This window comes from Chroicocephalus ridibundus, chromosome 5, assembly GCF_963924245.1.
Source record: "Chroicocephalus ridibundus chromosome 5, bChrRid1.1, whole genome shotgun sequence".
Classification (NCBI taxonomy): domain Eukaryota; kingdom Metazoa; phylum Chordata; class Aves; order Charadriiformes; family Laridae; genus Chroicocephalus; species Chroicocephalus ridibundus.
This window is the reverse complement of record NC_086288.1, coordinates 2,934,102-2,961,919: the sequence shown is the minus strand read 5'-3', so window position 1 is coordinate 2,961,919 and position 27,818 is coordinate 2,934,102. Positions and strand designations below refer to the sequence as shown.

Genomic DNA, 27,818 nt, shown 5'->3' with positions numbered 1-27,818 from the left:
AAAAAGATGCAAGTGCTGCCTTTAACTGAAAGGTTTGGTAGCTTTTTGGACAGTGACATGTAGGGAAAGTATCTCCCTGGCCACTGGCAATCTGTCACTGGTGCCCCAGTCCTGTCCTTCAGGGATCCCCAGCTGGAGTCATCTACTGGTCACCTACGCCCTGGCACGGTAATCTAGCGGGCGTGCGTTACTCAAGTCATTCATTTTAAGAAATCAGAGAGATGTTTTCAAATGAGGAGAGGAGATCGCCTCCAGAGAAATCTAAATTTCAATTATTAGGTTTATTACATAATTACTTTAAACACAGCAGGCGTCTTCTGATCAGTTTTCGTGCTGCGGTATCTGCCTTTTTCCTGGAGAATCCTCACAGCAAACTCAGCCTGTGGAACGGCGCGGGAGCTTGCGCAGCCACCAAACCCTGCTGCCGCCCTCCAGTCTGCAAACTGGGGCCAGCAGGGAGGAAAACCTGAAGAGCTCAGCACTACGGGGCCAAGGAAAACTGGAGCTCACCTTTCCTGGGGTGGAGAGTTCTCCTCTCTCCCGTGAGCAGCCTAAGAGGAACCTGCTTTCAGCCTTTACGTGGATTTTGGGCCCTTTCCCTCATCTTCAGAGCCCCGAGGGGTCCGCAAGTGCTAAAGTCACAGCAGTGAGACGTTTTGTGGCCAGGCACCTAAGGAAGAGACAGAGACTGTCTTTGAATAAGCCCCGACGTCCACTGCCCGAGCGCTGCTGGCTGGTACGTACGATGGGACCGAAAAAAAAAAAAAAGGGCTGTTACCTGTCCTGAGGCCCTGACCTGTACCGCGCTACCGGGACTGAGACACTATCCTGCTCTTAGCCGCTTGAACTGGGGCTGGGCTGGTTGCCTCTCAGAAGTGTGTTTTCCATTAAGCAGCTCTATACAAGTTTTTGAGTCAATGAAGGGGACGTGGAAAAATAAGAAAAGTTAGAAAAGATGAGATCCAGACATTTAATACTGTGAAGCAATCTACACAATGGAAATAAATGCAATTTAAACGAAAGTATGGGATTTTTTTTTCTTAGCACTACCATTCTCGTCAATGGAAAAAAAATAATAATCCTCTCAGCTTACTGTTACTTTGGTCAAAACCAGCAGCATCCAGAAAGCAAATGTTTTCAATGATAAACTAACAAAAATAACAACTGGTTCTCTGGTGGGTTATTTGTTTGGATCGTATGGTCGCTCTAACTCAGACGGCGAGCTCCTTGCGAAGCGCTGGCGGCACGAGCAACCACGACCAAACAGGATCCATTCCCACCCGGGACAAGTGAAGCTCTTCTCTGCTGTCCTGCTCCTTTAGTGCTTGGGTCACTGTAGACCCCGAGTGTGGCACAGCCACCCCTCTTTCAATGGCCTGCGCTCTCCTGCAGATTTTAACTGACTCAGTAGCATCAGTAATTCTACTAGACTTCCGTCGCCTTGCCCAAAAAGATGAAGAACAACAGAAGAGAGGCATGTCCTAGCTGAATTCGGCTCAAGTTCCAGCATGCCTCTTCTGTCCCCAAGTCTGGGAAGAATCCCCTCCGCATGTTAAGAAAAAAAGAAACGGTATATAATCTAATATTTTTAATTTTATGTACAGGAATATAACGTTATAGCAACTTTGTACATGAAATACATACAGTATTTAAACATGACAATCAGCTAGGTAAGAATTTACATTAGCAATGAAACTGCTTCATGTGCAGCCCAGTTAATACTTAGTTCAGATCTGTATTTTATTGGGGAGAGATTTTAATAGTTTACAATCATAGAAACATAAACATTTAAAACAAGACTCTATAAAATAATTTACAGAAGCCCTACCATCTACACTGAGAGAAAGGGTGTATGTCTGTGAGTTTTGTGTGTGAATAACAAGGTGGACGAATGACGTATCTCAGCCTTTTAAGTATAAAATAATTTAGAAGCAGTTCATGCAATATGGAAGCAAAGGAGTGCCAGTCCCTTCGAGGTTTCCTGCTACCTTGGACATCTACCGAGCATCACGTGTGGGTCACCGGACACATGGTTATACCGTTGCCAGATGCTACCGGAGAGCACCAGCCTCAGTTCCTCCAAACAATTACTTATGTAAACATAAATATACAAGTTGATATCTTTTCTACACAGTACAAATACAGGTCACAACTTCTCAGCTGTGCAAGTAGTCAATCCATATACTTGGAAGTAGGATAATGTTCTGAGCGGAGTTCCATATATTTCTATGTACAAGGGCACTAGCAGAACTTCCTCGTTTTCACCAATTTGCTCTGATATTTCACGGAGTGCCCGCCGTGCCCTATCACGTAAACGTCCAGCAGGTAGGACTTGCCAGGCTGCAGGCCTCTGATTGTCTCTGTGGTCACTGCTTTCTGGATGTTCTGGCTGTGGAAGTACTTACAGAGAACCTTTTCCGATTTCTTCCTCGTATCTGGACCCAAGCACTGGTTCTGCTCCCTTTTCTTCTGCTCTTCGTTGTAGTTGTCATCCACTTCCCTTTTGTAGATGCAGAATTTGTTTCTCTCCTGAGTGCCCAGCCACGCCACCGTGACCGAAGAACATGTGCGGAGTTTGTCAAAGGCTTTGATTCGTGTATCTTCAGGAAGAGAAGGAAACGACTGCTTGTTAGGCCTGGTTGTAGCCAGGATCTTCAGCATAGAAGCACCTTTTTTGCTTCCTTTCAGCCTAATGAGATATTTAGCTTTTGCTTTTCCGCGAAGCTGGAACTGCCGCACACCCTCCACGTTTTGAGAGAAGAGAAGTTTTCCATCTCTTCTAACTTGGATCTGAACAGCATCCAGGCATGAATGAACGGAGAAGGTGACTTTTTGGTGAGATGAAACGGGAGCAAACCGTAGGAACTTGGCTCCCTTTCTCTTGATGAACACATCTGTAACTTTGCCGTCCTTCAGTTCGACTGTTTTCTGTTTAGCCTCCTCCTTTGTTCTGGCAAAGGTGCCAACGTATGCGGTGCTCATGTTAGTGTTGGTATTGACGGCAAACATGTCGAAGTAGTACTGCGTATCGGGCTTCAGGTCTGACACTGTGAAGATGTTCTTGTTCCCGACACAAACTTTATGCAGGTCAACTCTCGGCTTTGAGGATGTTTGGCGCCCAAACTTTGACGATGATTTTAGGAAACTACGTTCTTTGCCGGAGTTGTTGTCGGAGGGAAAGCCAAAGTGGGCAAAGTCAAATGGACTGAAATCCAGACCTGGTTTTGGAGCCATCATGAAGGCATCGTCAGAACTGAGCTTGGCTTCAACAGCACAGAGGCTTTTGAAATTGTGCTCTTTATTGATGACTATGCAATACTGAATTGGCTGTTTCAGTAAGGAGGCAGTGGGACTTGGCTTCCACGCCAGGGTCACCGTTGTACGTCCCAGAGAAGTGACATCGATTCTGGGATCGTAAGGTAGTTCAGGATAAGGTTGGTCCGATTCTGGAGTAGTGGTTGCATACACTTTAAAATGCGTGTCTTTCTCTGTCGACAGTAGATCTAGTTGGTACAAACCAGACGGGGAACTAGAGGACACAAAGTACTCCACGTCATTGCCTTTGTAAGAGAACAGCTCTGTGCCTTCCTCGTTAGTAATCTGCTGTTTCTGTTGCTCAAGAGGTTCTGGTTCACCTAGGTTATAAGCAAAGCAAAACATTTGTACGACAAGACAAATAGACAAAGTAGACACAATCTGCAAATTTGAGAAAATAAAACACTAATAGACACTTCTACATAAAATACAAAAGTGAGACAAAAAAAGGAAGGTTTTATCTTCTCAGCAAGATACTTCCGTCAAATCCGAGACGGACACTGGTCTGGCACTCGGGTTAAAACCAAATGCAAAAGAAATTGCACCTGACCAGTATTAATGGAGCCTCACGAATGGTAGCTAATACCTTCCACTAGACTACTTCAGGCACCCAACTAGGAGATGCCGTAGAGCTCCCCAGTGGAAACTGCCTGTTTCTGGGCTTGGGCCCTTCACTCTGGCCCTCTGAGTCACGCTAAAACTTTGTGCCTAAATACGGCGGGGGGGGGGCCAAAAGTGTGTATACAGTTCAGTGTGGTTGTGTGCCACTGAGCTCTGGAAACCAGACAACTCTTCTCCCCTCAGCAGCAGTTTTACGTTTATCTGCAAATAAGCTCCGTGTCTACAGACGAGTCCCCTCAAAGGGGCGAGCTCAGCCCCGCTGCAACACCAGCCCTGTCTCTCCAGTTCTTATCTTGTGTGCACAGCCCACAGCAAAGCCCCCTGTAAAACTGAGTTCCTCTGGGCAAACGCAGTTTGTTGTGGCAGCATCTAGTGCGCTCTGTATCCATAACTTTTACTTTTACCTTTTTTTTAATAGCCCTTTTCCTTGTCACGTTGCTACCTGTGGCCAGTTTCCTGCGCAACGGCAGGACTGGGGCTGAAGATCCAAACATAAATATGGGCCTGCTGCAATATTCAACATCACACCGAGACTGGTCTGAGGGGCTTTGAATCCAGGAGCAAAGCGGGCCTCTGAGGCGCGAGGGAAATCCTTGGTTGGTTATTACCTGAACCTTCTCCGCTGGCTTCCTCTGGGAGCTCTTGCACACTCAGTTTCCACTCCAGAGGGGCATCGCACGGCGTCACTGTCACTGCTAAGGGAGTGTTGTCCTCTTCAACCACAAAGAAGTACCTAGGGGAAGGTTAACAGAGCCATAAGTCAATAGATCCTGATGGCAGCCAACCGGCGTGATTTGACATGATCGAGGTTGGTCTCGGTGGGGCAACGGAGACAAAAGCCGGGAGTGTGTGTAGAGGGAATATGGAAAGGCTGGTGGGCGAGAGCTGGGGAGGGGAGTCCCCCGACTCACACGGTGCTGCAGAGTTCGCGCTTCGCTTGCCCAGACACGGCGGAGGGGTTTCTGGCCTCCTGCCCTCCCCTCCATCAGCCTCACTTTTTACCCCTACGCTAACTACGTACAGTATAAATGGTCACAAAGGTATGAACGAGGGAAAAGGGATCTTTCCTGGAATTTAGGAATATGCTCTTCGAAGCAGGACGCATATTTTACGCTATGTCCGGGTGAGGGCCCTACAAACGCATATAGATACATATACCTTCAGGTGTCCTCCCACATCCCCCCAAGCGCTACATGTCATTTATTGTAAAATAAGTGTTTAAAGTTGTTCCCCACCGATGCCGGCTCAAGGAGGTGTGCGATACGAGGAGGAAGGTGGCAATGCTGGCCTTCCCTGAACTCTTCGGAGTCTCGGGTTCTTTCCCCAGCCTAACCTCAGTGTTTTCTGACCCACAGGGAGAGGCTGGCAAGTGGGCAGCTCAGACCAGACCGGGGTTCGCTGCTTCTTTAAAGCCCAATATGAAAGAATGAAGCGAGACAAGCGTGGTGGGGTAAGCCTGTGGTTTCTAATTTCCTCCCCCATCCCTTTGCCTCTGGACATGGTTAGTGGCCCCACTTCAGGGAACTTCTGCCATCTGTGGGAGCTCTGGGCTTGTCCCAGAAATCGAATAAAAACTGGATGGACCCTCAGCCGGGGAGGCCGGACTGGGATGGAAACTCGCATAGTTACTTACTTCACCAGACAGAACGCCGGCATTTGCATTTTTCTGGTTTGGATCCCATTTTTATTTCAAATCACTCGGAAAATAGAGCTACTACCTTCGAAGTACAACTTCCTCATTTGAACTGGGCAGAAATACCTTTTAGGGGTGTCTCGGAAGAGGTAGCTGCTAATTTCGGCTCCATCCGGGATGACGGACGAATCATGAAAAAACGCTTTGTCCCGGATCTGCATTTGGAAGAGCTCCTCGTCTCTGGTAGGGAACTTCTGGGGCCTGGAGCTGAGGGGCAGCAGCAGCAGCAGCAGCAGGAGCAGGGGGCAGCGCAGCGGGAGCATCCTACGGCAACGACAGGGAGTCAGTCCCACCCGAGAGAAGCCGCCACCAGCTTGCCCCACGCTGGTGGGCCAGACCGTGGCAAAGCACCAGTTTATTCATGGCTCGTGGTCACTGCCTTGGCTACCCGCAGACTCCTGTGGCTCTTGTGGGCTGATTTACCACTGAAACGCCGGCATACCTAGAAGAACGTCGCGTGCGCTTTAGGTTTTGCCGGCCCCTTCACTGTACTGCTCTACGAGCACTCGGAATACGTACTGTAAGGACTAAACTCACACCATCACAGCGCTTAGATAAAGTGTGTAAATAAGATGTTCTCTATCTTGAGCTGTAATTGAAAGCAAGCCCATGCACTGGTTGCAAACTGGTATCTCTCCCTCTCATTAACAAAGAGCAAAAGCCTTCCACGTACTTTGTTAGAGCGACAGCTTGACGTTTGGCCATAGCAGAAAGAGAAACTCGCTGGACGTGGGAGCTAGAGTCAGCCCAGAGCAGATGGAGGGCACATCCACCTCCCTTTCCTTAGGAGATTCCGGATGGGCTTCCAACAATCCTTTGGAAAGTAAATATTTCCAGTGGAATTGTTCTTTATAAAAATAGCGAATTAGGAAAACACGGGATCTAAACCCACACGTATTCAAAGCGCATTGGTATTAGCGTGCAATTCGGCAGGGCTTAATCCTCAAGCCTGATGGGAATTGCAAAACACAAAAGCAGAGAATCCCTTACAAATTAAGCATAATAATTCATAATCTCAGCCTTTCATTATTATGTCTACAACTAGGTCAGTAATGACTCTCCTAACATATACAGTGAGACAGGCTGGAAATCTCCTTTCAGTACAGTAGACGATCTCATGGTCTGGTATGGGGGGGTGCCAGGGGGGAAACAAAGCCCATTTCTGGTACGAGGACAGCGAGTTTGAGTTGCTAAAGGATAACATGTTTTAAAATTAGAGAAAAAAAAGAGGTTTAGGTCATTACCTAAATGGTGTTAGCCACTGGCTTGGGGGAGAAGCACGATAAAGAGCTGAGCTGGCAGGAACGGTTTTATCTTGTTGTTACTTGGCTGAACGCGTGGTCGGGCACCGCTCCTTGTACTGCACTGTAAGTTAACTACGGCTTTATAACAGACTCTTTCCTTTTAAGATCAATCCTGCTGCTGAGATTGGGGTTTTTTTCCCCCTTCCACTTGACGCTTCCCTAATGTTTAATGTAAAAATAGCAACCATAGAGCTCCTTGAGAAGTGGCATGATGTAATTAATCTAAGCCGTAATAAAATTGCTCTTCCCCTTCAAGCACTTCATGAAAATAGAAACAGGTGCCCCTGAGGGCAGCCTCCTCCTTCCCTCTCCCATGGCTTTCCCTTCCAAAAACCCCAAAGGAGCCACCGGAGGCCAGTGTGGTCATGGCGTGGGACCCTCCTCCTGGCCCCAGCCCACCGCTCTGGTCCTTTGGGAGCTCTCAGGAAGCCCCACTCCCTGGTGGCTCCCAAACCCCTTGGTGCTCCTTCCTGGAGGCAGGTAGCCGGCAGCCGGCCACCCTCTGTCCCTCTCCTCATCACCTTGTCCCTGCCAAAGCTCGCTGCGGGCACCAGCATCCCCAACGTGGGGATGGCAGCATGGGGTCTTGTCCTCTTTTTTGCCCCTGAGTTCTTGAGGAAATCTTCCCAAATTCCCCCTCCCTGCTGCCTCCCTTCCGCTCTGCGCTGTGGCGTCTGCCTGTCCTGCCGTCCTTCTCCCGGTACGGCTAAACGCAGCCATCCATGTGCAGGACAGCAGGTCTCCCGACGCCAGCAAGGCCCACGGAGGGCTACGTTCACTCTCATATTGTTGCCTCTGCCTCTAACATCATTGTTATTTAATTGCTCCTTCCACCAACGGCACAGGTCTCCCCCACTCCCTCCATCCCTCGCCACGTCCCGCTCACTCCCTGTCCTTCATCTCTCCATTTTCCCACTGAAACTGGCGATGCAGGAAGGAAGAGAAAATCTGTAGCAAACCCCAAAGTAACCGTAAGCCACAAGCGACGCGCACTGAAAGCTCCCTCACCGGGATGCAATTTTATCTTCGCCTCCCTTCTCTCGTGCCTTCCCTCACACCAAAGGCACCTATGCTTTCCTGAGCTTTCCCCCTTCCCAGCCCGACCCGTATTCCTACATCTGCAGCCAGATCCTCCCCTTCCTGAGTGGAAAACCACAGGAAAGATGAAAGCGAATGCTTGAGGTTCACCTGGCAGAGCATCCCCCGTGGTCATGTCCCAGGTGGGCATGGACACCGTGGAGGAGCCCCATGCCCTCTGCGAGTGAGTGGCAAGCGTGCCGGGTAGCCCTGTGGCCAGCTTGCCCCGGGTCACTGGCCCCGCCGGCTCGCAGGGAAGCCTGTGCTGAGGCTGCCCGAAGTTATTTTGCAGTTGGAGAAGGCTGCACCCTTATTTATTCGGCGATAACCTGGCAACAGCACGGCATGGCCGCATTTCCCCGTTTGCAGGGCTTGGAGCAGCTCATCTCGGGCGCTGACGGGTCGGGAATTGTGTGCTTCATTATATTTGGGATGTTTGAGTAACAGGTTGCTGCAGTGCTCTGCCCTACGGAAGGGAAAGGAGTAAAGGGTCCTACCTAAGACACGCAATTGCCACTTCTAGTTAAATCCTCATTTGGCTTTCCCAGCGTTGGTCAAAATTCATCCCAACCATGTCCGGACTTTGCTTTTGATGACAACAGCCATATTTCCCCGAATTCAGACTGAAGCGTTGATACTTATCAGCAAAGTTAATGACATTTGACCTTTCGGAGCAAAGATCATTAAGTCAAAATACTTGGGGACTTGAGTCACCGAAGCCAGCAGAAACCTCCTCTCGCACAAAGCAGGATGAGTTCCGTGTGCTCTAACAGGCTGTTTATTGATTTTTCAAGTATTATCGTTGGCCAACAGGGAAGAAATTCTTTCCAACTTAATCACAACAGTTAGAGCAGATTATTTGGTTAGGTAAGAAACTCTGACACTTTCTGCAGACAGCGTCCTCCCCCCCCAACCCCTTGAAATTGCAATCTCGTCTGTTCCCAGAGTCAGTTCCAGTGCTATGTAACCTCTGTGAAAATAAACTATTTGTGATTATAGGACTACCCAGGCTAACTTTCACTTCTGAAATCTTTTCACTGGCTAACTCACTTAAAAAAACTCCTGTAGACAGCGTTTCTGTCCCCGTTAACAACCGCGGTGTAGCGAAAAGGTACAGATTCGTCTCTCATTTCTTTAGCTAACCGGAAAAGCATTTTGGCTTGAAAATAATTACAAAAGACAGAATTAAGGTTAATCGTGTGATCCCTGCCCAGCCAGGGCAGGCACCACCGGCCCATCCCATACACGAAATGGCAAACTGACAACTGGCACTGCAAAAGAAAAGTTTGATAATCTTCGTTCCTTCACAAGCGAATAGGATTGGGAGCGCTTTCGTTTTCACGTATCCAACCTGAGAGGCGTCAAACAGGCCCAATTTTCATGCAGGACCCTTCCAAAAGCGGGACACCTCAACAGCAAAGAGGCATCCAAAACTCACTCAGAGTTTTCGGAAACGGCGCTGCCAGTGTTACACCACCCTTTCACACCAGTCAATAAGCAGATTTTCTGTTTTGCAGTGCGCTCATTGTAATTTCAAGCTAAATCCTCTATAGTTTACTGAGGCAAAACATCAAGAGGAAAGCAAAAAATTCATTTATTCGTCCCGTGTTTCGTTCCGGGCCAGCTCATGGCTGCGCAACGACTTTGAGAGTTCCTCGGAAAATCACACAGAATGGTAGGGGTTGGAAGGGGCTAGATGGGAGACTGGGAATTCCTGCTCTCCCATCCATCCCTCGCAAACTTCCAACGAACCATTTTCCTGCCTCGGTGTGCCGTGCTCCGAGCCGGTCTCACTTTTAGAAGCCAGGAACAAGCCGAGGCCTAAGCGCTGCACTGTAAAGCCAAACAAATCACGTGAAAGGTGTTGTGTGATTATTTTTTTTTTTTTTCCTTCTCCAGACTATGCCACCTCCTAAAATGCCTTTTATTCCCTTTTCTACAAGTTCGTCTTGTTTTCTTTTCTTTCAAACTCTGAGTCAATATTTTATTGATATATTCCTGCTGACTGGAGGGATTTGCCTGCTGTTTATCATTGAATTTAAGAGAGCGCCAAAATAAACAGTCCTAAGTGAAATAATAAGCACCGTTTGCCTTCTCCGGGATTGCAAAAGTGCCCTCTAATGGCCCGTCTTTACCTCTCGCTTTTTCCCCAAATTCTCTCTAAATCGAGCCTTAAACCCTAGGTGAAGGTGACCCTCCTGCCGTCCCCATGGGCGAGCTGATGGGCAAGGAGCAGGGGCGGAGCGGTGGGTTGGGGACCAAGCTAGCACCCTGCTCCCCGGGAGGTCACACCGTGGCACAGGGGGTCAAGGCCATGCCAGGATGCCCAGAGAGATGCCACGCGGCAACCCCAGGCACGGCCCGGGAGGGAAGGTAAAATCCCACCGCAGCTTGGAAGGGCCGGGCTGGCACACGCGGACGCCAGCGGCTCTACACCAGCCGCAAGAGCAACACTGAAAAAAACGTCCTTCAGAAAATATGACCCGCTTGTATATTCTTTCGTTTCCAAAAGAAAGGAAAAAGTCCCCGCATAGCAGACCGATCTGCTCCAGGGAGCCAGGGTGAGAGCAGGGAGCATCCACCCCGTCTCCTCCCAGCTAGGCCGGCTCCCAGGCTGCCTTCCAGCTGGACAGGACCACCTGGTTTTGCCCACCGGCACGCCGAGGCCGGGAAGACTGACCGATGCCGGGGCAGCGGCGGTGGTGGCGGGCGGCCGGGTTTTCCTTTTATTTTCAGCTGGAAAGCGGCGGGGAGCACCTCCTGGGCTGCACAAACACTCCGGCAGCAACGGCCCCGCCTCGGGAGAGGTTTATTTAACGAACCCGTACGTATTTACCTACGTGGATCGACAGATGGGAAAAGTGCGTGCTGTGCCTGTGGAGGGGGGATAGCAATTATTTTAAATGCCTCCAAATTTACCACCTTGCCAGAGGCTTGGTGGGGTTGGTTTTTTTTGCGTTCAGAAAGTATAAATAAACAAAAGCAGCAGTCTGGCCATTTTATAAAGTTGAGCTGTAAGCACACACATGAAAATTATCGTTAAATGGGATCATAGACGATTACGATTCATTCCTGGCTTTTTAATGATTTCCACTCGGGCACTGAGCCTTACCCGACCTTTCTGAAATCCCCCACACACAAACCTCCTGTCCCTCCTTTACAATCTTTGCGTAAGGAGCTTCACCTATACAAAAGGCCTGCAAATACCCAGGTAAACGGCGGTTCCAAGCAGAAACGGTGAGGAAAACAGGATTTGCAGCTGGCTTAGATTCTGAGGTGGGGGACAAACGAGCCGGAGCTGGGGCAGCGCCTTGCAGGCTCTTCCCGCAGGCTGCGGGACCAAAGGGAGTGGGCGCATCCTCAACCAAAGCCAGACACGGGCGGCCTCAGGGGCCGATAAAATCACCCCGTTTTTGATTTTGCACATCGAGCTTACGGTATTTTCCGCCTGCCCTAAGAACGTCCTTTATCCCCCAGCAAAATACAGCAGTTGCAACCGGGCTACCCGAGGCTCCCCGCTTACATCCCATCGCAGAAATCCCACCCGGCAAGCCCAGAATTCATTTCGTTTGGGGTCAAAGCAGTTGCGTGCTCCTGTTCGGGTTCCATTGTGCGTCTCTTTCACACACGCCCCCAGGAAGGCTCGATGTCACCGAACATACTCCATAAAAAGGGAGCGAGAGTGTTCGGTTCACCAGTGCGATGGCAGCGCTCCCCACAAGTCATCATCACGCACCTTGATCTATGGAAGTGATTTGCTTTGCTTCTCAACCGTCTGCAGGCCGCAGAGACCTGCGAAAGGACTTACGATAACAAAACAAAACAAAAGGTCCGGGTTTACTTGAAGCAAATGCGTCTGGAATAAATAAAGCCTAATAGTTCATTACATAAAGTGGGAAGCGCATGACCGTAATTTCGTGCGGATAATTCCAAGGCGCTGCCTGCCACACTGCTTTTGTGTTGCATTTCTTCTCTTTTTATCGTACGGATGGTTAACTTTTTAATCCTGTTTTTAAACTCCGGTGCGTTGGGAGGGGTTTTTTGATTGTTTACGTTACCCGTGCTGCATCTCATAATAAGTCTGTAGATTTATTGACGGGATTTAAGTCCGGCTTCGGAAATAAAAGGGCACTGTGTGACTTCTTGGACTTATTATAGGAACGCTGCAATCAAAGAGGCCGTGAGCTTTGCCATTATACACTTCGTTTCCAGAGATATACAACGCAAATACGTGCCCCCCAGCGTACAGAGCCAGCACCTCTGCAACTGAGGACTTTAAAAGCACCCACCTATTTTGATCACACTACCTTTAGTTATTTGTAACGTGCAAACAAGGAAAAATAACGCCTTTGAAATTTTAAGTATTTATAAGCTCGGTTTGTTTGTTCACGGGGAGACCAGAGGGGAAAAGCGAAGGCCGGCCATTTAATACTTAACTATTCCCTAAAGGATCTGGAAAACGTTTGGTATGCTTTTCATTTGGGGTTGGGTTTTTTTTTGTTTGTTTGTTTGTTTTTTTAAATAAAATAAAGCAGCACTCTTGAAAAACTTGTTGTCTGGTCCTGCCTCGTGCCCGGGGAAAAGCCCGGGCCACGCAGGGCTGCGGGAGTCAGCCCCAGCCAGCCCCTCCGCCGGAGACCTGCACCAGCCCACGGCCTTTCCCTATGGAACGGAGGCGGGGGGACACGAGGAACACGAGATACACCGGGGTGTATCACCATCTCCGTGGATTTTTAAAGAGCAATATTTTTGCATAGCGCCGCGGCTGGCTGGACGCGGCAGCTCCCGTTGGCAGAAGCAGCTGTAACTGGGAGGGCAGGAGCGTTTACGGACCTGTAATCCGTGGATTAAAGCTCCCCAAGTACGCGCGGACACGATGGACTACAACGGTGCCTTCGAAGCGTTTAGGGTCCACCGTGTCAATAACCGGCGGATTAACCGACTGCCTCTTGCGACTCCCATTCAACCCGCCCTTCTCCTTTGCTGGGAGTATTGCTGCAGCGAAGCAAATCACAGTAGCGTGGGGAAGAAAAATCCAACTACGTGAAAATCAGACGGTATGAAGAAATCACCAAATCTTAATGAGCAACAGTGGCAACAAACTACGGCTTCGGGGAGAGGTTAAGCTCGAAGGGGTAACATTGTAAAAAGCGGAGCTGTCTCAAATCAGACATTTGAAAACCAAACACACTCGGGGAGATATGGTATGAAAAATCGAATTTTACATGGACTCTTTTGTTTCTAAACTGAGCCTTATTTATTTTTCCACTTTTAGTGGAAACAGATTCAACTCTGATTACATCGAAAGATCGCCATCCTGGAGCTGGTGGTAGCTGGATGCTTCGAAACCCAGCTGAGCCAGGAGATGCCATTTGGGACACTTGAGGAAATGCCTCCTAGTTTTTCTTCTTTAAATCAGAGACCACATACCGGCAACTTCTCTCCTTCGCAGCCACCTCGACCCGCGCGCCTCGGCAGCGAGTGTCAAAACCAAACAAAGAGCGAGCCCCCGGCGCCCTGGGTTACAATGCTCGGTTGTTCTCTCCTACCCCTCCTTGCGAGGGGGTGGCAGGGGAAGAAGCGATGTGCTGGAGCACCGGGTGGCAGCCAGCCGGCGGCTCGCACCCTGTGCCGAGCTCCACATCCCTTGGCCGCGCCGGCACGGCATGGCCTGTGTCCTCACCATCCTACCTGCTCATCCTCCCAAGCCCGTACGACATCCCCAGGCAGCTGGACGTCGCAAGCGTCACGGGATGGGTGACTGGCACCAGTTCTTCCAGAGGAAAATCCCATGTCAGATGCCCAACTCGGAGAAGGGGAATTTTTTTTTTCCCTGAGTCTCAGCAGGGTTTGGAGTCCCAGTAGGAGAAAAAAGATAAGGCAGAGAAATCTTAGTTTGTGCAACTCCAGGCCACCTAAGATAAACAACCCCGAATACCACGCAGCTCTACCACAAATCTTTCATCGCAAGATCTGGAGGTGTTTTATAATGGAGAGTAATTATTATCCCCTCGTTCCAAGCAATAAAAGTGGGGCAGCGACTTTCCTTGTTCAAGGAAATCCCAATATAATCCCTTCCTTTAATCGTAAAACAATAGCTACTTTCCTCGGCCAAGTCATCCTGCCTTCAGCGCAGCTCTCCGAGTGTATGTTCCTGCCTCTCCGTAATGAATTTCAGCGCGGGGATTAGCGGGGAGGAACACATACGAACAATTACAAATTACAACCAACACAAGCATGTTGGTCTTTGGAACGGAGTCTCCCACTGTTTCTCTGGAATACTTCTGAATGACATTATGAGCAAGCGCCCTTGCCAAAACCCAGGAGGGACAGGGAGGACTGAAGTGTGAGGGTATGATAAAGAGCAGGAGTGGAACCGGGGTCTGTGCATCCCGCCATCGCATCCTCACGCTGCCGGGGCTTACGTCTGGAGGTCAGAAAGACCTTTGGCGAAGCGGCAAAACGTAAAACCAAAGTCATATTCTCCAACGAAGGAGTTAAAGTTGCTCCAGCCGTTCTTAGGGCCTGGAGACCGTGGCTTGCATGGCAGCTGCCCACGACCAACAGGGTGTTTGGTGAAGGGGAGAAAATAAGGGGCTTGCGCCAGGCAGGGAGCTGCAGGGGCGCTGGTGACAGGGACAGGGCTACGGGTCACTGGCGTGACTCGCCGGTGCTCCGGGTCTCCGAGACTCCAGCGGCTTCAGCAACAACGGGAGCGCTCACGTTTTGCGGGAAGCTGTGCCGTGAGCACACTGCAATTGCTTCTTCCCTTCTGCTTGTCGGTAGATGATTACAAAAGGGGAAATTGCTGCCTACTTTGAAACCCTTTGAAGTGCACGGAGGCCAGTTCCCTCAGCTTCCAACAGACCTGCGGTTTTTCTTGGCGTCAGGAACACCACCCGCACGTGGACATGGGATCGCAAACCACAGCCAGCCCAAGAACGTTAGCATTCGTGCCCGCTGCCCCACCTCTACACGCAAGAGTTTTCTTGCAGCGGCTCCACAGAAATTCTCATTTGCCATTTCGCCCTGTCCTCCTTTTTCCTGCCTAGGGTTTCTCGGTGCTTCCAGGGTAACCGGTAACCCCCAGTAACGACAGCGACAAACATGGAGAGCGACAGCAACAGCTCTGCAGAAAGCCCTCTGGCAGCTGGCGGGGCGAAGCGGGACGGCAACTCCAGCAACAACCGCTCTGACAGCGCTCGTGCCCCCAGAAGCAATTCTCCAACCCCCCCCAGTGGCATCCCCGCGCTGCCGGCAGGACGGTGTCCCGCACCGGTTGGCAGGGGCGGTGGATGCCCTGGAGCAAACACGCAGCAACGGGAACTCGAATAGAAACTGTAGCGGCATCTGGCACCAGCTGCAATTGTAAGGTTGGATTCTAGGTTTTTTTTCAAGTCAGGAACACTCATAGTCAACTAGATCTGGGACAAGGAGAAAACGCAATTTATATGAATGGAGGAAAGACGTTATTTCTATTTTATTCTCTCCTTTCCTCTGTTTTTCCAGTCTTATCCCTGCGTTGCTTTCAGTCACACCTGAATCATGCGATTCAGATCCTCAGCTCACTTCAAAGAAACTATGACTTTTTCTACCAAATTCAGAGGGTAGCCCCTATTACTTAGGCCCACGGTAATACACAGTATGCTGATAGGTCATCCCCCAAAACTTCCAGTTCCTTAATTACTATCGGAATCCAATTTTTTCTGATCGAACTTACTGCCCGAAAGTGGATTCAGCTTTAGTATTATCTGCCGTGGAAAGGAAATCTTAGGCCCTACAAGTACTTAATGAACCCTTAAGGTGCTCTCTTCTAACGATTTGTTACGTGTCCCAGCAATTCACAGATGACGGTCTCATTTTTCCCTAGTTGGAAAAGGGTGGCTGAAAAATATGTAAACGTTTGTCAAGTGTTTGAAGATGGAAAGTATCAAATGCGGTGCTAAAGATATTGATATTTACATATTTCTACCAGCGCGCTCAGCATCGGAGCTGGCAGACCTCAGCCGCAGTCACAGCGGCAAAGCCTTTCCAAGAGCCAGCGTGGACATCGTCCCCCACGCTGATCCCATCCCTCCCTAGAAAGCAGCACAGCCAATTTCTTGGTCGCACCATGATCTCTGGCGGCTTCCTTGGGGGCTGCGGTGGCTGAGAGCACAGGGTGGCCCGTGGGCAAGTGACCTACACCACAGATCAGCCTCACCGCTTCTCCTGTGTGTCGCTCAGAAAATGGCCGCCTTGGCGTCCTCACTTCTATATGCTACATGGGTAGGGATGGGAAAAAGCAGGAACGCTCAACACCGTCTACATTTTTTCTACCGGCACTTATTTCCTTAGCAACCTCCTTTAAAAAAGACACAGATTCCTACAGAGGGCGACTCAGTAAATTAGAGAAAATTGTTAACAAAGCACGTTAGCCGCTCCAAATTCCTCGACGCATCTACTGGAGGGCACCCCTTGCGGTACCTCTTCCCACCGCCTCCAGAGAAAAATTCACACTTCTGCTTCCCCCAACAGCCTGACCTTTCCACGGCGAGGTGGGGGAGACTCATCCCACCAAGACCCAAGGCTGGAGGCTCTGGCCCCGGTTTCCCAGTCCTCCCGCTAGTCACTGGGACAAACGGCAGCAGCGAGCACGCCCGATGTTCATGAGAAAAGCGCCCGTATGGTGCAGGATGGCTCCCAAGGTTACTCAAGGCTGTTGCAGCTCCTGAGAAGTGGACAAAAAATTTGGGGCAAGCGTGGCCAGGTGTCAGGGGAGCTACGGACCCATGCAGCCCGTGTGCCTGCCCTGAGCTGCTCAGTGGGCACCGTGGGGCACTGCTCACCCAGCATCACTGAACGTCTCCAGGGCTGAGGAGCCATACGATGGAGAAAGGATTCACCTCCAAAGGGCAAACCAGTACACGCCCAGAGAGACAGTGAAGGGCGGCCATGGAGATCAGAGCTGCCACATGCATCCATTTGAAGAGATCGCAAGACACTGCGAGTCCAATCACAGCTCACCAGCCGCCGGCCCCTCATACCAAAGCAGGAGAGGAGCGTGTTTGGGAGCTGCCGGTCTTCAGGGTGGCTTTCTAACACTTTTTGAGTATTCTAAGTGGTGGATTTCTGCACGACCAAGCTGAAAAGTCTTCCCCAAGGGTGAAAAGATGGGCACTCCGAAGGGACGTGCCGCAAGAGGTCAACCTGCCGAGGTCAACTGCAGAGCTGTGATAAGGGATCTCAAAAATCAGATTATCAAAAGGCTCAGTTTCAGCTCCACTCCACTGCTGGGCCGGTGTTTATTTGTCCAGGCCGGCAGGCGAAAGGTTAGTCCTTTATCTAGTTACTGCGAACAAAAGTGGAGGGAACACACGCGGGCAGATAGGTCAGACCGTCATGGGTGAGCGAACATCCAAACAACCCCAACGACTTCGGGCCTTCTTATGGTAACCATACATCCTCGGTTGACAGCAGGGGAAAAAAGGGAAAAGATGGGAAAATAAAGGAATTTCTGCCTTCAGAGATGGCTGAAACGCATGCTAAGGGCATTTCCTTTCCCAAAGGGGGAAGACGTGGTGGGAGCGGTGGCGTGGGACCCAGCACTTCTTTGCTAGTGACTGGAAATGGCTGCGAGACCCTTGGAATTAAAGTTACTGCTAAAGGACAATGTGTCATTTCAACACCACCGCTAACGTTGCACGGTAAAACCCAAAAAGCTCTAAATTCACAAAAGTATCGGCTCGGCGGTTCTTTGTCCCCTCAAGGCATTTCAGCAAGCCCAAGAGGTTTGGGCTGGAGCTGGACAATGCCCCCAAGGTCCCGCTTCACTCCCCACGTCCACGTCCCACTGAGGGCCCCAAGTCGGGATCCACACAATCCCCGACCAGACACATCACACCGAGCCCATAGCGCCGACTGGGGACGGCCGCCAGCCCAGCGAGCACGAGCTTGAGCCAGAAGCCTGTTTTGGCCTACTGGAAGTACCTATCGCTGCCCTATATGAATTCGGCATTTTCTAGTTAAAGGCCCAATTGCCTGCAATTTTTCTTACAAACGCTTTGGAACCGCTTATTTCTTAAATGAGTGGGAATTAGAACCTGCTCCGTAAATTGACACAGCACGTTGCTTTCCCTGAGCCCACCGCCCTGCTATCACACTCTTGCAGGAGATCTTACACTCTTGCTTTAAAATACCCGCTTAATTCAAATGTTAAATTGAGTTAGACTTGTTCACATGATATGAAAGGGTCTTAAAAACCCACTTATTTTTCCTAGTAGGATTTTTTTTTTCAACTATTGTACTATAACAGGATTATAAGTTTTAATTGACTGACATTAAATCTTCCCAGCAAAACTGTAACTTTAATGCCCGCTAGGACTATTAGATTTTTATTCATTATTTCTCGTTACTGAAAAATCAGTTTGAGAGAGCCCCGAGGGTCTTCCCCAAATAAGGGTAAGATCCTATTAGTCCTACAAATCATACTCAAGTAAGTAATTCTTACTCAGGAGAAAAAGCCCACGGGGAACTGAACGCAGATTTAGTAGCCAAAGGAAGAGAAAGAACGGGGACTAGAAACCGTTAACGCTGCTCACTGATGTTTTCCTTCGCAGACAGAGACCAGCTGGCAGCCCCGAGACACTTGGCTTTCCCGCACCATCATCATCCCGATCTGTAAACTGCTTGATTTGCATCAGGTTCCTGGATTTCAGAACGCTGAGACACGTTTAAGACTGTTTGACTATAAACAAATCAGCGGCAAATCTGCCGCACCTAAACAAAATAGCGCGCGCGAGAGAGAAAGAGAGAGCGAGCGAGCTCACGCCTTCGCGATATTCTGGTTGCTTTGTGAAAACCGTCTACCCTGTTCAATAATCCCTGCGGATGTGCCCGAAGAACCTGCGATCCCGTCCCGCCTCCCACCTCCCCGCCAGCCTCTGCCGCAGGAGCGGTGGCTGGTCTAGCGCTGCCCTATTTTGGTACCGAGGAAGTTAAAAGCGAGAAAGACGAAAAGCGTCGTTTTTTTCTCACACCCTAATAAAGTTTCGACCCCTTTAAAGTTACTTTTTCTTAAATAAAACAAAAAATAAAATTAAAAAAAAGGAAAGAAATATGCTCGATTAGGCGAACAATGCTTTTCCCCTGTAAATCACAGGGGAAGCGCCGGCCTCGGTGGCGTGTCACGTTGTGAGCGTGTGAGGGTCACGCCAGAGGGGCACTCATATCCGGACCCGCGGAGGGGGGAACGAAGTAGGAAAGATAAATTATTGCCTTTTGTTTTTCAGATTTCCAGGTGCTTGCCGTAAGTACCCCCTGCTTCTTATCTTGGCTGTCGCGCCAGCAACAAGCCTCCCTCCCAACTACTGAATTTAATTACCCTAAAAGCAGAGCCGTCCTGATTCGGGCCAAAACCCGAAAAACCCCGTGTGCTCTTGAGCAATCGGTGAGAAATGCTGAAAATGATGTGGTTACCCGAGTGCTCGCCCCTACCCGGGCGGAGGCGGGGGGGGGAAGGACACAGCCGCCGAAAGATGCTCGGCGCGCGATTCGCCTGCATCCCTCTGGTAACTCAGGGTGTATTTTCGCTTATTGAAGCAATTGCGGACTCAAGGCTGGGTCCTCAGACCGCTCGTGGCGCTGATTACCCGAACGGCATTTAAACCCCAACCTGCACAACGTCCCCCAGAAGATCGCCACATTTTTGGTGAAGCTGTAGCATCGGCTGTCTGAAAAAGTCACGCTTTGCCTGCTTCTGGTGTGTCCCGTGTGACCGACACGCTCCCCGGGGCGCAATCAAAGCCACCTCCCCAGTCGTGAGATTTTCGGCTGGTTCCCGTTACAGCTCTGTGTTAACATTTATCTTCCTCCCGTTCGGTGGGTGTCCTTGCACGCTGCAAATTAGAAAATTCATTCCGAAAGAACAAGCTGCTTTTTAATATTTGCTCTCTCTGTCCCTCTTAATTTATTTCCAGCTTTAAGCACGTTCTCCTGGAGTTATGATTTATTACCCTGACCTATTTCCTGATCTACGGGCAAATGCTTCCTCTCCTAATGACATCTCGTTACAGTTTTCAAACGTAACGTCTCCTCGGCCTTCAAAGCTCCTTCCATCCATCCATAAGCATTAGCTTAGTTGAGTCGTTTTCTCCAGCAGAAGCTCTCCCTGTTTGATCTCACGAAGGTTTCTGGGGTAGCAGTAGCGTATTCTCAGTCACGATGTAAAATGCAGCGTGGGGAACGCGGCTTTCTGCACGCTGCCTTTTCTCCAGGGCGATGCTCACTCGCTGCACCGCCCGTCGTTTAGCAGAGCTTGAGCAGCACTCGAGTCCCTTCTCCCTGGTCTTACCTCAGGCGCTCTCTTTTCCTTCAACGTCATTCTGATTTATGCACCTTTCGCTCCTGCCCATGCAGTCAGTGACGCCAAAATACAGAGCGCAACAGCATTCGGCGTCACACTGAGCCCTCCGTCAGCGAGGCAAACGTCAGTCTCATGGGCTGTCTGTACACTCTGACACAAGCCTCGTATTCCAAACATGTATTCCTTGATAAATATATTAGTCCAAGTTGCCATCCTCAATGCTGGGCATTCCCACCGGAGTGCATGCCCTCGTGTAAGGGCTCGCAAACGTATTTTCTTAACATGAAGGAGCCGGCCCTTCCCTCCTCCAGCCAGGTCTGTCCTTCTCCTCTGCATTTTGGAATCAAACAGGAAAAGAAAGCAAAACCTCCCCCGTTATTGTAACCCTCACGAGTGGCTGAACTGGTGGCCCGGAGCAGCTCTGTAGCCTTCCACGTTACTAACATCGGCCCCACTGAATGCACTGAATGAGAAACCCGCCGTTTCCACTGCCCTTAATGCAGAAAACGCGCGCGTTCGGCGAGGTCGCGTGGAAACCCGCCACCTCCAGTGTGTCCGTCACTACAAATTACTAAATCCACCTCCTGCAAAAGCAAGCCGGGGACTGAAAAGACGAATACCCACTTAGTAAACCAAAATAAACCCAGCTCTAGGCAAGGTGCGAGACCCTGAAAGGAGGACTGAAACAGCCCCTTGAAAACAGTGAAGTAATGGGCTTAAGAGTTTTATTATTCGTATAAAGTTTAGTGACTTCAAAATGAACGCGAGGCCAAACAAGACTTGTTATCCCGCTAAAATCTGTGCTGTAACTGAAGCCAGCCCCCAGATGTTCTGTGGTAAAATCCGCCGCTTCGCTGCATAAAAGCACCGCATACCCTGACGTACAGTCCTGGCTTGCCTTTATCCAAACCTACTTAGGTTCTGGATTATTTTTCTAGCAATCTTTTAAACTGCCATGGGAAGCATAAAAGGTGGTCTCCTACCAAACCGCTTGGTACCAGCTCGAAACGTAACCACTTGCAGAAATAAATCAGGATTTCTTTTCCATAAACCGTTCACTACCAGCCTTTCGGAACAGAAATTGCAGGAGAAAAAGCAGGGCCGGAGAAGAAAAAGCAGGGCCTGAGTTTAATAAACATCTCATCTTTTTATATATATATTAAGGTACAAGACCCCAGCGCGCTTCAGAGCGAAAGGTCTGGCGAATAAGGTCCGTCCAGCCCTTCCGAAGCCGTGGGACGGGGAGCAGGCGGCCACCGCACGGCCGGAGGCTGGAAACCCCATTGCGCAGCCCCTGCTCCCCCCGGCACCAATAACCCACTTCAGCTCCCGGGCAACATCCCGGGAAGGGGTTTATCCCTTCATTTTCAGGGGACTTCTAAGGTGGACAAGCTTTAGGTGGACAAACCTTCTAAGGAGGACAAAGAGGACTTGAAGACGCCGTTCCTGCCCCTCTAAATAGGAGGAGAGGCTGGAAAAACCGCGGCAGATGGGCCGGGAGCTGCGTGCCGGGAGCTTTAAACATCGGATGAACGCCGAGTATGTGGTGAAGGCATTCGAGCCGAAGAGGGAAGGCAGCGCAGGCGTTACGTGATTTTGAACAGCTTGCTTGACAGTTTGCACCACATTGTATTTATAAACATCGGGGAAACCTAAATGCTTCTCCTTGGTGTTTCCGAAGCAGTCATCCACAACAAAACAGGCGCGGTGGGGCGATCCTACGCAGCTTGGCCTCACCTCCCCGCCAACCTTCTTAAAATTAAAAAAAAGGGGGGGGCCGTATTAATCTCTGCGGGATCAGCATCCCACTGGGCGTTCCAATTCCCTCTCGGACTGCGCAGCTGACCACCAAACCCCAAACACCCCGCGGCGGGGGGTGGGGGGTGTGCTGGGGTGTGAGGTAGCCCGCCGGCCGATGACGCCAGCAGCGCGTCACGCCTGTGCCACCGCCTGCCAGGGAACAGCCGGCTCCTCTCGCAGGCGCCACGGAGCCCAGCGCAGGACATGCGCCTCATGTCACCCGTCCGGCGGGCCTGTGATGGCAGGCGGCGGTGCCCACCCGCCGCCGCGCAAAACAAAAAATAAAAAAATCAAGGGGTTTTCTGTGCGGGGCCGCGCAGAAACAGGGAGAGCGTGATGCTCCCGCAGTCCTCATGGTGGAAATGTGACAAGGCTGAAGGGGGTGTTTCAGACGTATTATAAAGCTCTTTCAAATTAAGACGGGTTCGTCGTCTGCTGACACAGAACGTGCACAAGGAACAGGTATCGCTTTCCTCACAACGGGATGAAACGCAGCCACGGCACCCCACGCACATCCATACCCTACCCCACACACGCTGGGGTACCGCACCTTTCCGCTTTGCTACGTTTTCAGTGGTTGAAATGGGACATAAAATCTCTCGGTGCTTTAAAAAGCCCTCGCCTTCTTCGAGTGTTAACAAGTTCTGAATTCTAGACGTTACTCTAAGTACTCAGGGAGGCTTTTAGTGGTACTAGAAAGCTGACCTCGGCAGCTCTCCTCTTGCAGGTATGTGTTTTGCTACGAGGTAGGAGAGCGAGGCCGGGAGGATGAGGCATTCCTGACAAGGAGCAATCCAAAATGCCATTCCTAAAATAGCTAAGAATCAGCGATTTTTCAAAGCGGGCTGAACGGAATCACAAAAGTTTTTTTCTCCCTGCTCCCTTACAGCACGGCCGAGGGTGCTGACAATGTCTAACACCCAAAGCGCGACTTTTACGGAACGCGGGTTCTGGCCAAGCCAGCGGTGCCTTGCCAGGGTCACTCGCCAGCGTATAAATCGCTCGCCACCAGGGAGGAATTCCCCCTCAAATGGCCCTCGCCTCTTCCAGTTTCACACAGACACAACTCCACCGGCTCGACCAAGCGTGAAATCAGTGCGCCTAGGCTAGTGCAGCCCATCCTAAGGCATGGAGGCTCCGATGGAGACACGGTGCCAACCTTCGTGTCACCGAACATCACCCGGTACCTGCTCGCAAACAGCCGGCGGGGCCAGGGAGACCTGTGCATTTATGCCGGGGATCCTGCCTCCCCTCTGAGCTCGCCTCCCGCAGGTCAGTCAAGCCACCAGAACAGCGACACTATTGCAGCCCTTCGTTAAAAGATTGTAACTAGACGCTAACCAGCTCCTTTGGTGGGGAGGGAAAATCCGAGGGACCCTACAAGCTTCACAACCCGCTCTCTCTGAAAACCAGCCTTGCAGAGGCTGCCCTGCTCACGTAGGTGCCCACCAGGACGATTTCCAGAGCCGCACTGGGCAGCACGGCACGGAGGAGACCGTGCTCGTCCCTGGCACGGAGCTAACTGGGATGTAGGAATCGGGGCGCATTACCGCTCAAGTGTTAAATGCATGCCGAACAAAACCACCCAGAGAACCACCGCTTTTCAAAAATCCGCGCTAGCCCCTAACTGTGGAGGTTTAAACACATAAAAGTTCTGTCTGCAAGTGATTAAGCGACGCTGCGTAGCTATTGTCTCTGCGCTGGTGAAATAAAAACACGACCCGAGCCGCACTTTTAGCAAATCTCAGCACTTACGTCCCACCGTTGAGTTTCCTGTCTACTTTTTTTGGTAGGCACGGGTTTTTCTTTCTTCTTTCGTTTTTTGGTTTGGGGTTTTTTTTTGGGGGGGGGGATTTTTTTGTTTGTTTTTTTCTCCCCCGAAAACCAAGTATGATGCCAGCGGAGCCGGAGCCGTCGCCTGCCTGGCACACACCCGCCGGATGGCGAGCCGGGGCTCCCAGCGGTAGCCTGGGCTGCGGGGCACCGGCCGCCGCCGGCTGAAAGGAAGCAAAAAACGGGGAGGAAAACCCAAGGGGAAGGCGGGGAGGGGGCGAATCCCAAAGGGCGCCGAGGTCCTGCCGGCAGCATCCCGCAGAAGCGGTGCCGGGACGCGGAGGGACGGCGGGGGGGCGGCCGCTCGTTGCGGCGCGTCCCCCGCCCCGCTGTGACCGAGGGGTCCCGCAGCCGGGGGAAAGGTGGGGGGGGGGGGGGGGGGGAATGTCACCGCGCCCCCGCGACGGCAATCGGGAAGGGTCCCGGTCACCCGCCCCGGTGCCAGCGCCTTACCTTGCGGCGTCCGGTCCCGTCCTGTCCTTCACGCGGGGTTGGGGGGGGGGGGAGGCTTTTTTTTTTGGTGGGTTTTTTTTTTTTTTTTGCGGGGCGGGTGTTGGGGGGGGGGGAGGGGGGGTGTTTTCCAAACCCCCTGCTCCGGCGGGGACGGGCTGCAGCGGGGACTGTGTCACGCACGTCCCTTCGCGCTTTATAGCCCCTTCCCTTCCCCACCCCTCCCCGCGGTAAAAAAAAAAAAAAAAAAAAAAAAAAGGGGGGGGGGGAGGAAAAAAAAAACAATAAAAACCAGGGAAAAGGAGCCGGGAGCTCCCCCCCAAACCCTCCCGCCCCCCCTCCCCCCCCCCCGGGGTACCCGCCGCCGCCGCCCGGGGCGAGGGCACGGCCCGGGAGGAACCGCGGGGGCCGGGAAAAGTTTGCAGGAAGGGGCGCGGAGGGGCGCGGAGCGGCGCGGCGGACGGCGGGGCTCGCTGCTGCCGGCGGGGCGGGGGGTGCCCCGCGGAAAAGCGGGGGGGGGGTGTGGGGGGGGTACCGCTCCGCCCCGCTCCGCGGAGGGGCGGGCCCGGGGGGAGCCCCGGTCCCGAGGGGCCGGGTGGGGGACACACACACACACAGAGACACCCCACACCCCACCACCACCACCGCCGCCACCCCCCCGGCTTTGTGCCGCCCTCCCCTCCGCTGCTGCGGTGCGAGGAGCTACTCAACATCCATCTTGGAAGGGTTATCCTGGCTGGAAGTCGGGACGGGGGGGGTGGGAAACGGAGGAGGGAGGGGGGGGGGGACACAGGGTACGCTGTGAGATAAAGGGGGGGGGGGGGGGCTGCGCTCCCGCTTCGCTTCACGCAGCCGCTGCTGGAAGGGGTTTGGGGGGTTGCGGGAATGCTGCGGAACATCCCAACGGCGATGGAGAGATGGGCAGGGATGCGGGAGAAATGGGATTCGTTGAGCCCGCCTGCAATTTGGCCAAAGGGGTCTCGAAGCTGCGTGTGCAGCCCCTCACCTTCTCCCTCCCTCCTTGCGTTTTCGGTCGGGGAGCGGGGGGCATTTCTCTTACCTGGGAGCTGCAACAGAAAGGCGGGAAGTATCCTTTGCCCTTTAAAAACAAACCCCTCTCCCTCTTCGTTTCTTTTTTTTTTTTTTTTTCGGCACATCGGTCATAAAAACGTCAAGCGCTGCACAAGCCTTAAACAAGTCCTTACCCATAGCGGCTGATGGGGCGACTCCCCTGGAGGTGATCGCTTCAACAGATTTGGGGAGCAAAAAATAAAATCAAACCCACCTCCTCTCGCAAACCGCCGAGCGAATCTGATGGCCAAGCCTCAGCGGAGGGACGCAGATCGTCATATTCTGGAGGGTGACAATCGGCTTCCCTCCGTGAAGGCACAGCCCCCAAGAGCTCGTGTCTTCGGGGACGCGTGGCTGTCCAGACCTCTGCTCATTGCCGTTACTTACTGGCGCTTACCTCCCGCTCTGCCAACTACGCAGAGAAGCCGGGGGTCGCTCACCGCCAGCCAGCGAGCGCTCTGCCCCAGGGGCTGCTCCAAAAATTTAAGTTCACCAAAAGAAACCCAGGCTTAAGAAAAAGCGCCCCACGGGAGCCCCCATCCAGTTATCCTTCTGTTTTCACCTCCCCGTTTTTACATGTTCCACAACTATATTTATCGTTTTCAAACAGGGTAGGGGTTTGGGGAACGGAGGAAAGACACAGAAGTTTAGGATTAAGTTACGCACGTTTAAGGAGAACCTATAAATACCTGGTATTCGCACACAGCATCCCGCCTTCTTCCCTTCTAGAGGATCGTTTGCCTTCAACACCTCAATAAAAAAATATCTCGGCAACTACCCGTGCTCCTCTTCTGCCGTGGAAGACACGGAGACTCAATCATCCAAAACCGGGAGACTCTGACTAAAGAAGAAAGCCCAAATTAGTAAAGAAAACCCGCTGCAATCTCGCTAGTTTTTTTTTTTTCCCCAAGCCTTTGGAGCCAGCAGAGAGGGATGTGCTCAGGTGAAGGCAGGCAGCTGCCTTCGGCTACGATTCGTGGCACAAGAGTGTTCCGTAGAGCCTGTAAAAATGGCTGGCTCCGGTGTGAGGTCATTAGAGGTAAAATATTGCTACCCAGCCCAAGAGCTCTCAAGCCTCCGCGCTTCACACGCAGGCAAACCCGATTATTTTTAACCCGAGGACAGTTTTAGTGCTATTGTTCTTAGAGGGTATTACTGTTTGTGATTTCAGGGGAAGCAAGATGACGTCCCGGGGATGTTATTTACCGAGGTATGTGAATACCGACTCCTCTGCGTATAGATAACTCTTTTTTTTTTTTTTTTTTGGGGGGGGTGGGGGTGTGCTTGCGGTTCCGCCCCTATCGCAACTGTAAATCTCAGTCGTGACTTAAAGCACAGAGCGGAGCGACTCCCAGCCAGAGGAACAGTTGAAACACTTTTCAGAACAAGACTCACGGTTCTCAAAATTGACAAGGTACAAAAGTATTAAACACGGATATGGAAGGCGGATTTGGGGTTTAAATGCTGAAAATTACGTGAATGCCTGGGAGGTACTAGGGCGGGCAGTTACATGGAAACCAAACAAAGCAAGCCCAAAATATGGAAAATTCTTGTGGGTAGGTGATTCCTTTTAAATCCATTTAACTGTCCCAGGTACTATCCCAGCACCTAGGAAATTGGTATTGAAATGCTACCCCCCGGAATCCAGAGACGATTCGGGGTTTGTACAGTCTTTATGGGAGCAGGTTCCAGGCACGGCAACATACCGCATCCGGGGCAAGAAGTCTTTGACTGTAAAATGCCCTTCCTTATGCCACGGCGGCGAAACTGAGAAACTAAAGGGGGAGAAGATTGGCAAACCCCAAAATGGCTTGGCTTGGGGTGCTCATCTTCTCCTTCCCCCCTCTCAAAGGTTTCCGGGGAACCAAGTTTTACCAGCAAAAACGGGTGCAAGAATGACTTTCAAGTCATTTTTCAACCAAATCGCTCATTCCCGTGCAGTCGCGATCTCTGCCTGGAGCTGTGGATCGTTTACTTGGGGGCTGAAACTCTTTTGACTTAAGTGAGCAAATAAATATCCAAAACGTGGAACATCTGTAATTGGTTCAACAAAGGCGACTGTAAACCGTCTGGACGGACAATTGTGCTCTTCGTGGTTTCACCATGCTGGGAGACCCTATTAGAGCAGATGGATAGGTGCTACCAGAAAACAAGATGTGTGCTATGTCTTACAGAGAAAAAGAGGAGGAAATGTTTAATAAGCTGTCCAGTGAATAAATCTGAATCATAAATCTTTCCGAAACGAATATGGAAACGGGCAATTGGATATTCTAGGAGGAGAGGAAGAGGGATAATTCATCATCTAAATAAT

At 51.2% G+C, this 27,818-nt stretch overlaps 1 protein-coding gene across 7 annotated transcripts; it reads right to left on the bottom strand.

Moving 5' to 3' along the window:
• Nucleotides 1-1,607: 1,607 nt before the first annotated feature.
• Nucleotides 1,608-26,687, bottom strand: NDNF (neuron derived neurotrophic factor). Of its 7 annotated transcripts, XM_063336763.1 has the most exons (5): nt 26,664-26,687; nt 26,197-26,348; nt 5,696-5,893; nt 4,545-4,669; nt 1,608-3,635 (listed from the first exon to the last, which is right to left on the bottom strand). In XM_063336763.1, exons 2-5 carry the CDS (start codon nt 26,214-26,216, stop codon nt 2,242-2,244), a joined length of 1,737 nt encoding a protein of 578 aa, XP_063192833.1. In that variant the 5' UTR covers nt 26,217-26,348; nt 26,664-26,687; the 3' UTR covers nt 1,608-2,241. The 7 variants fall into 7 exon arrangements, with proteins under 7 accessions (XP_063192833.1, XP_063192830.1, XP_063192828.1 ...); XM_063336760.1 differs by lacking the exon at nt 26,664-26,687 and having other exon boundaries at nt 26,197-26,534; XM_063336758.1 differs by lacking the exons at nt 26,197-26,348; nt 26,664-26,687 and adding an exon at nt 25,722-25,875.
• Nucleotides 26,688-27,818: the final 1,131 nt, after the last annotated feature.

Coding starts and splice junctions, on each gene's coding strand:
- NDNF (XM_063336758.1), bottom strand. CDS start 25,786: ATGACGATCTGCGTCCCTCCGCTGAGGCTTGGCCATCAGATTCGCTCG. Junction 5,894..25,721: donor TCGGCGGTTTGCGAGAGGAG/GTGGGTTTGATT, acceptor TCGTTGCCGTAG/GATGCTCCCGCTGCGCTGCC. Junction 3,636..4,544: donor AGCCAGCGGAGAAGGTTCAG/GTAATAACCAAC, acceptor CTTATAACCTAG/GTGAACCAGAACCTCTTGAG.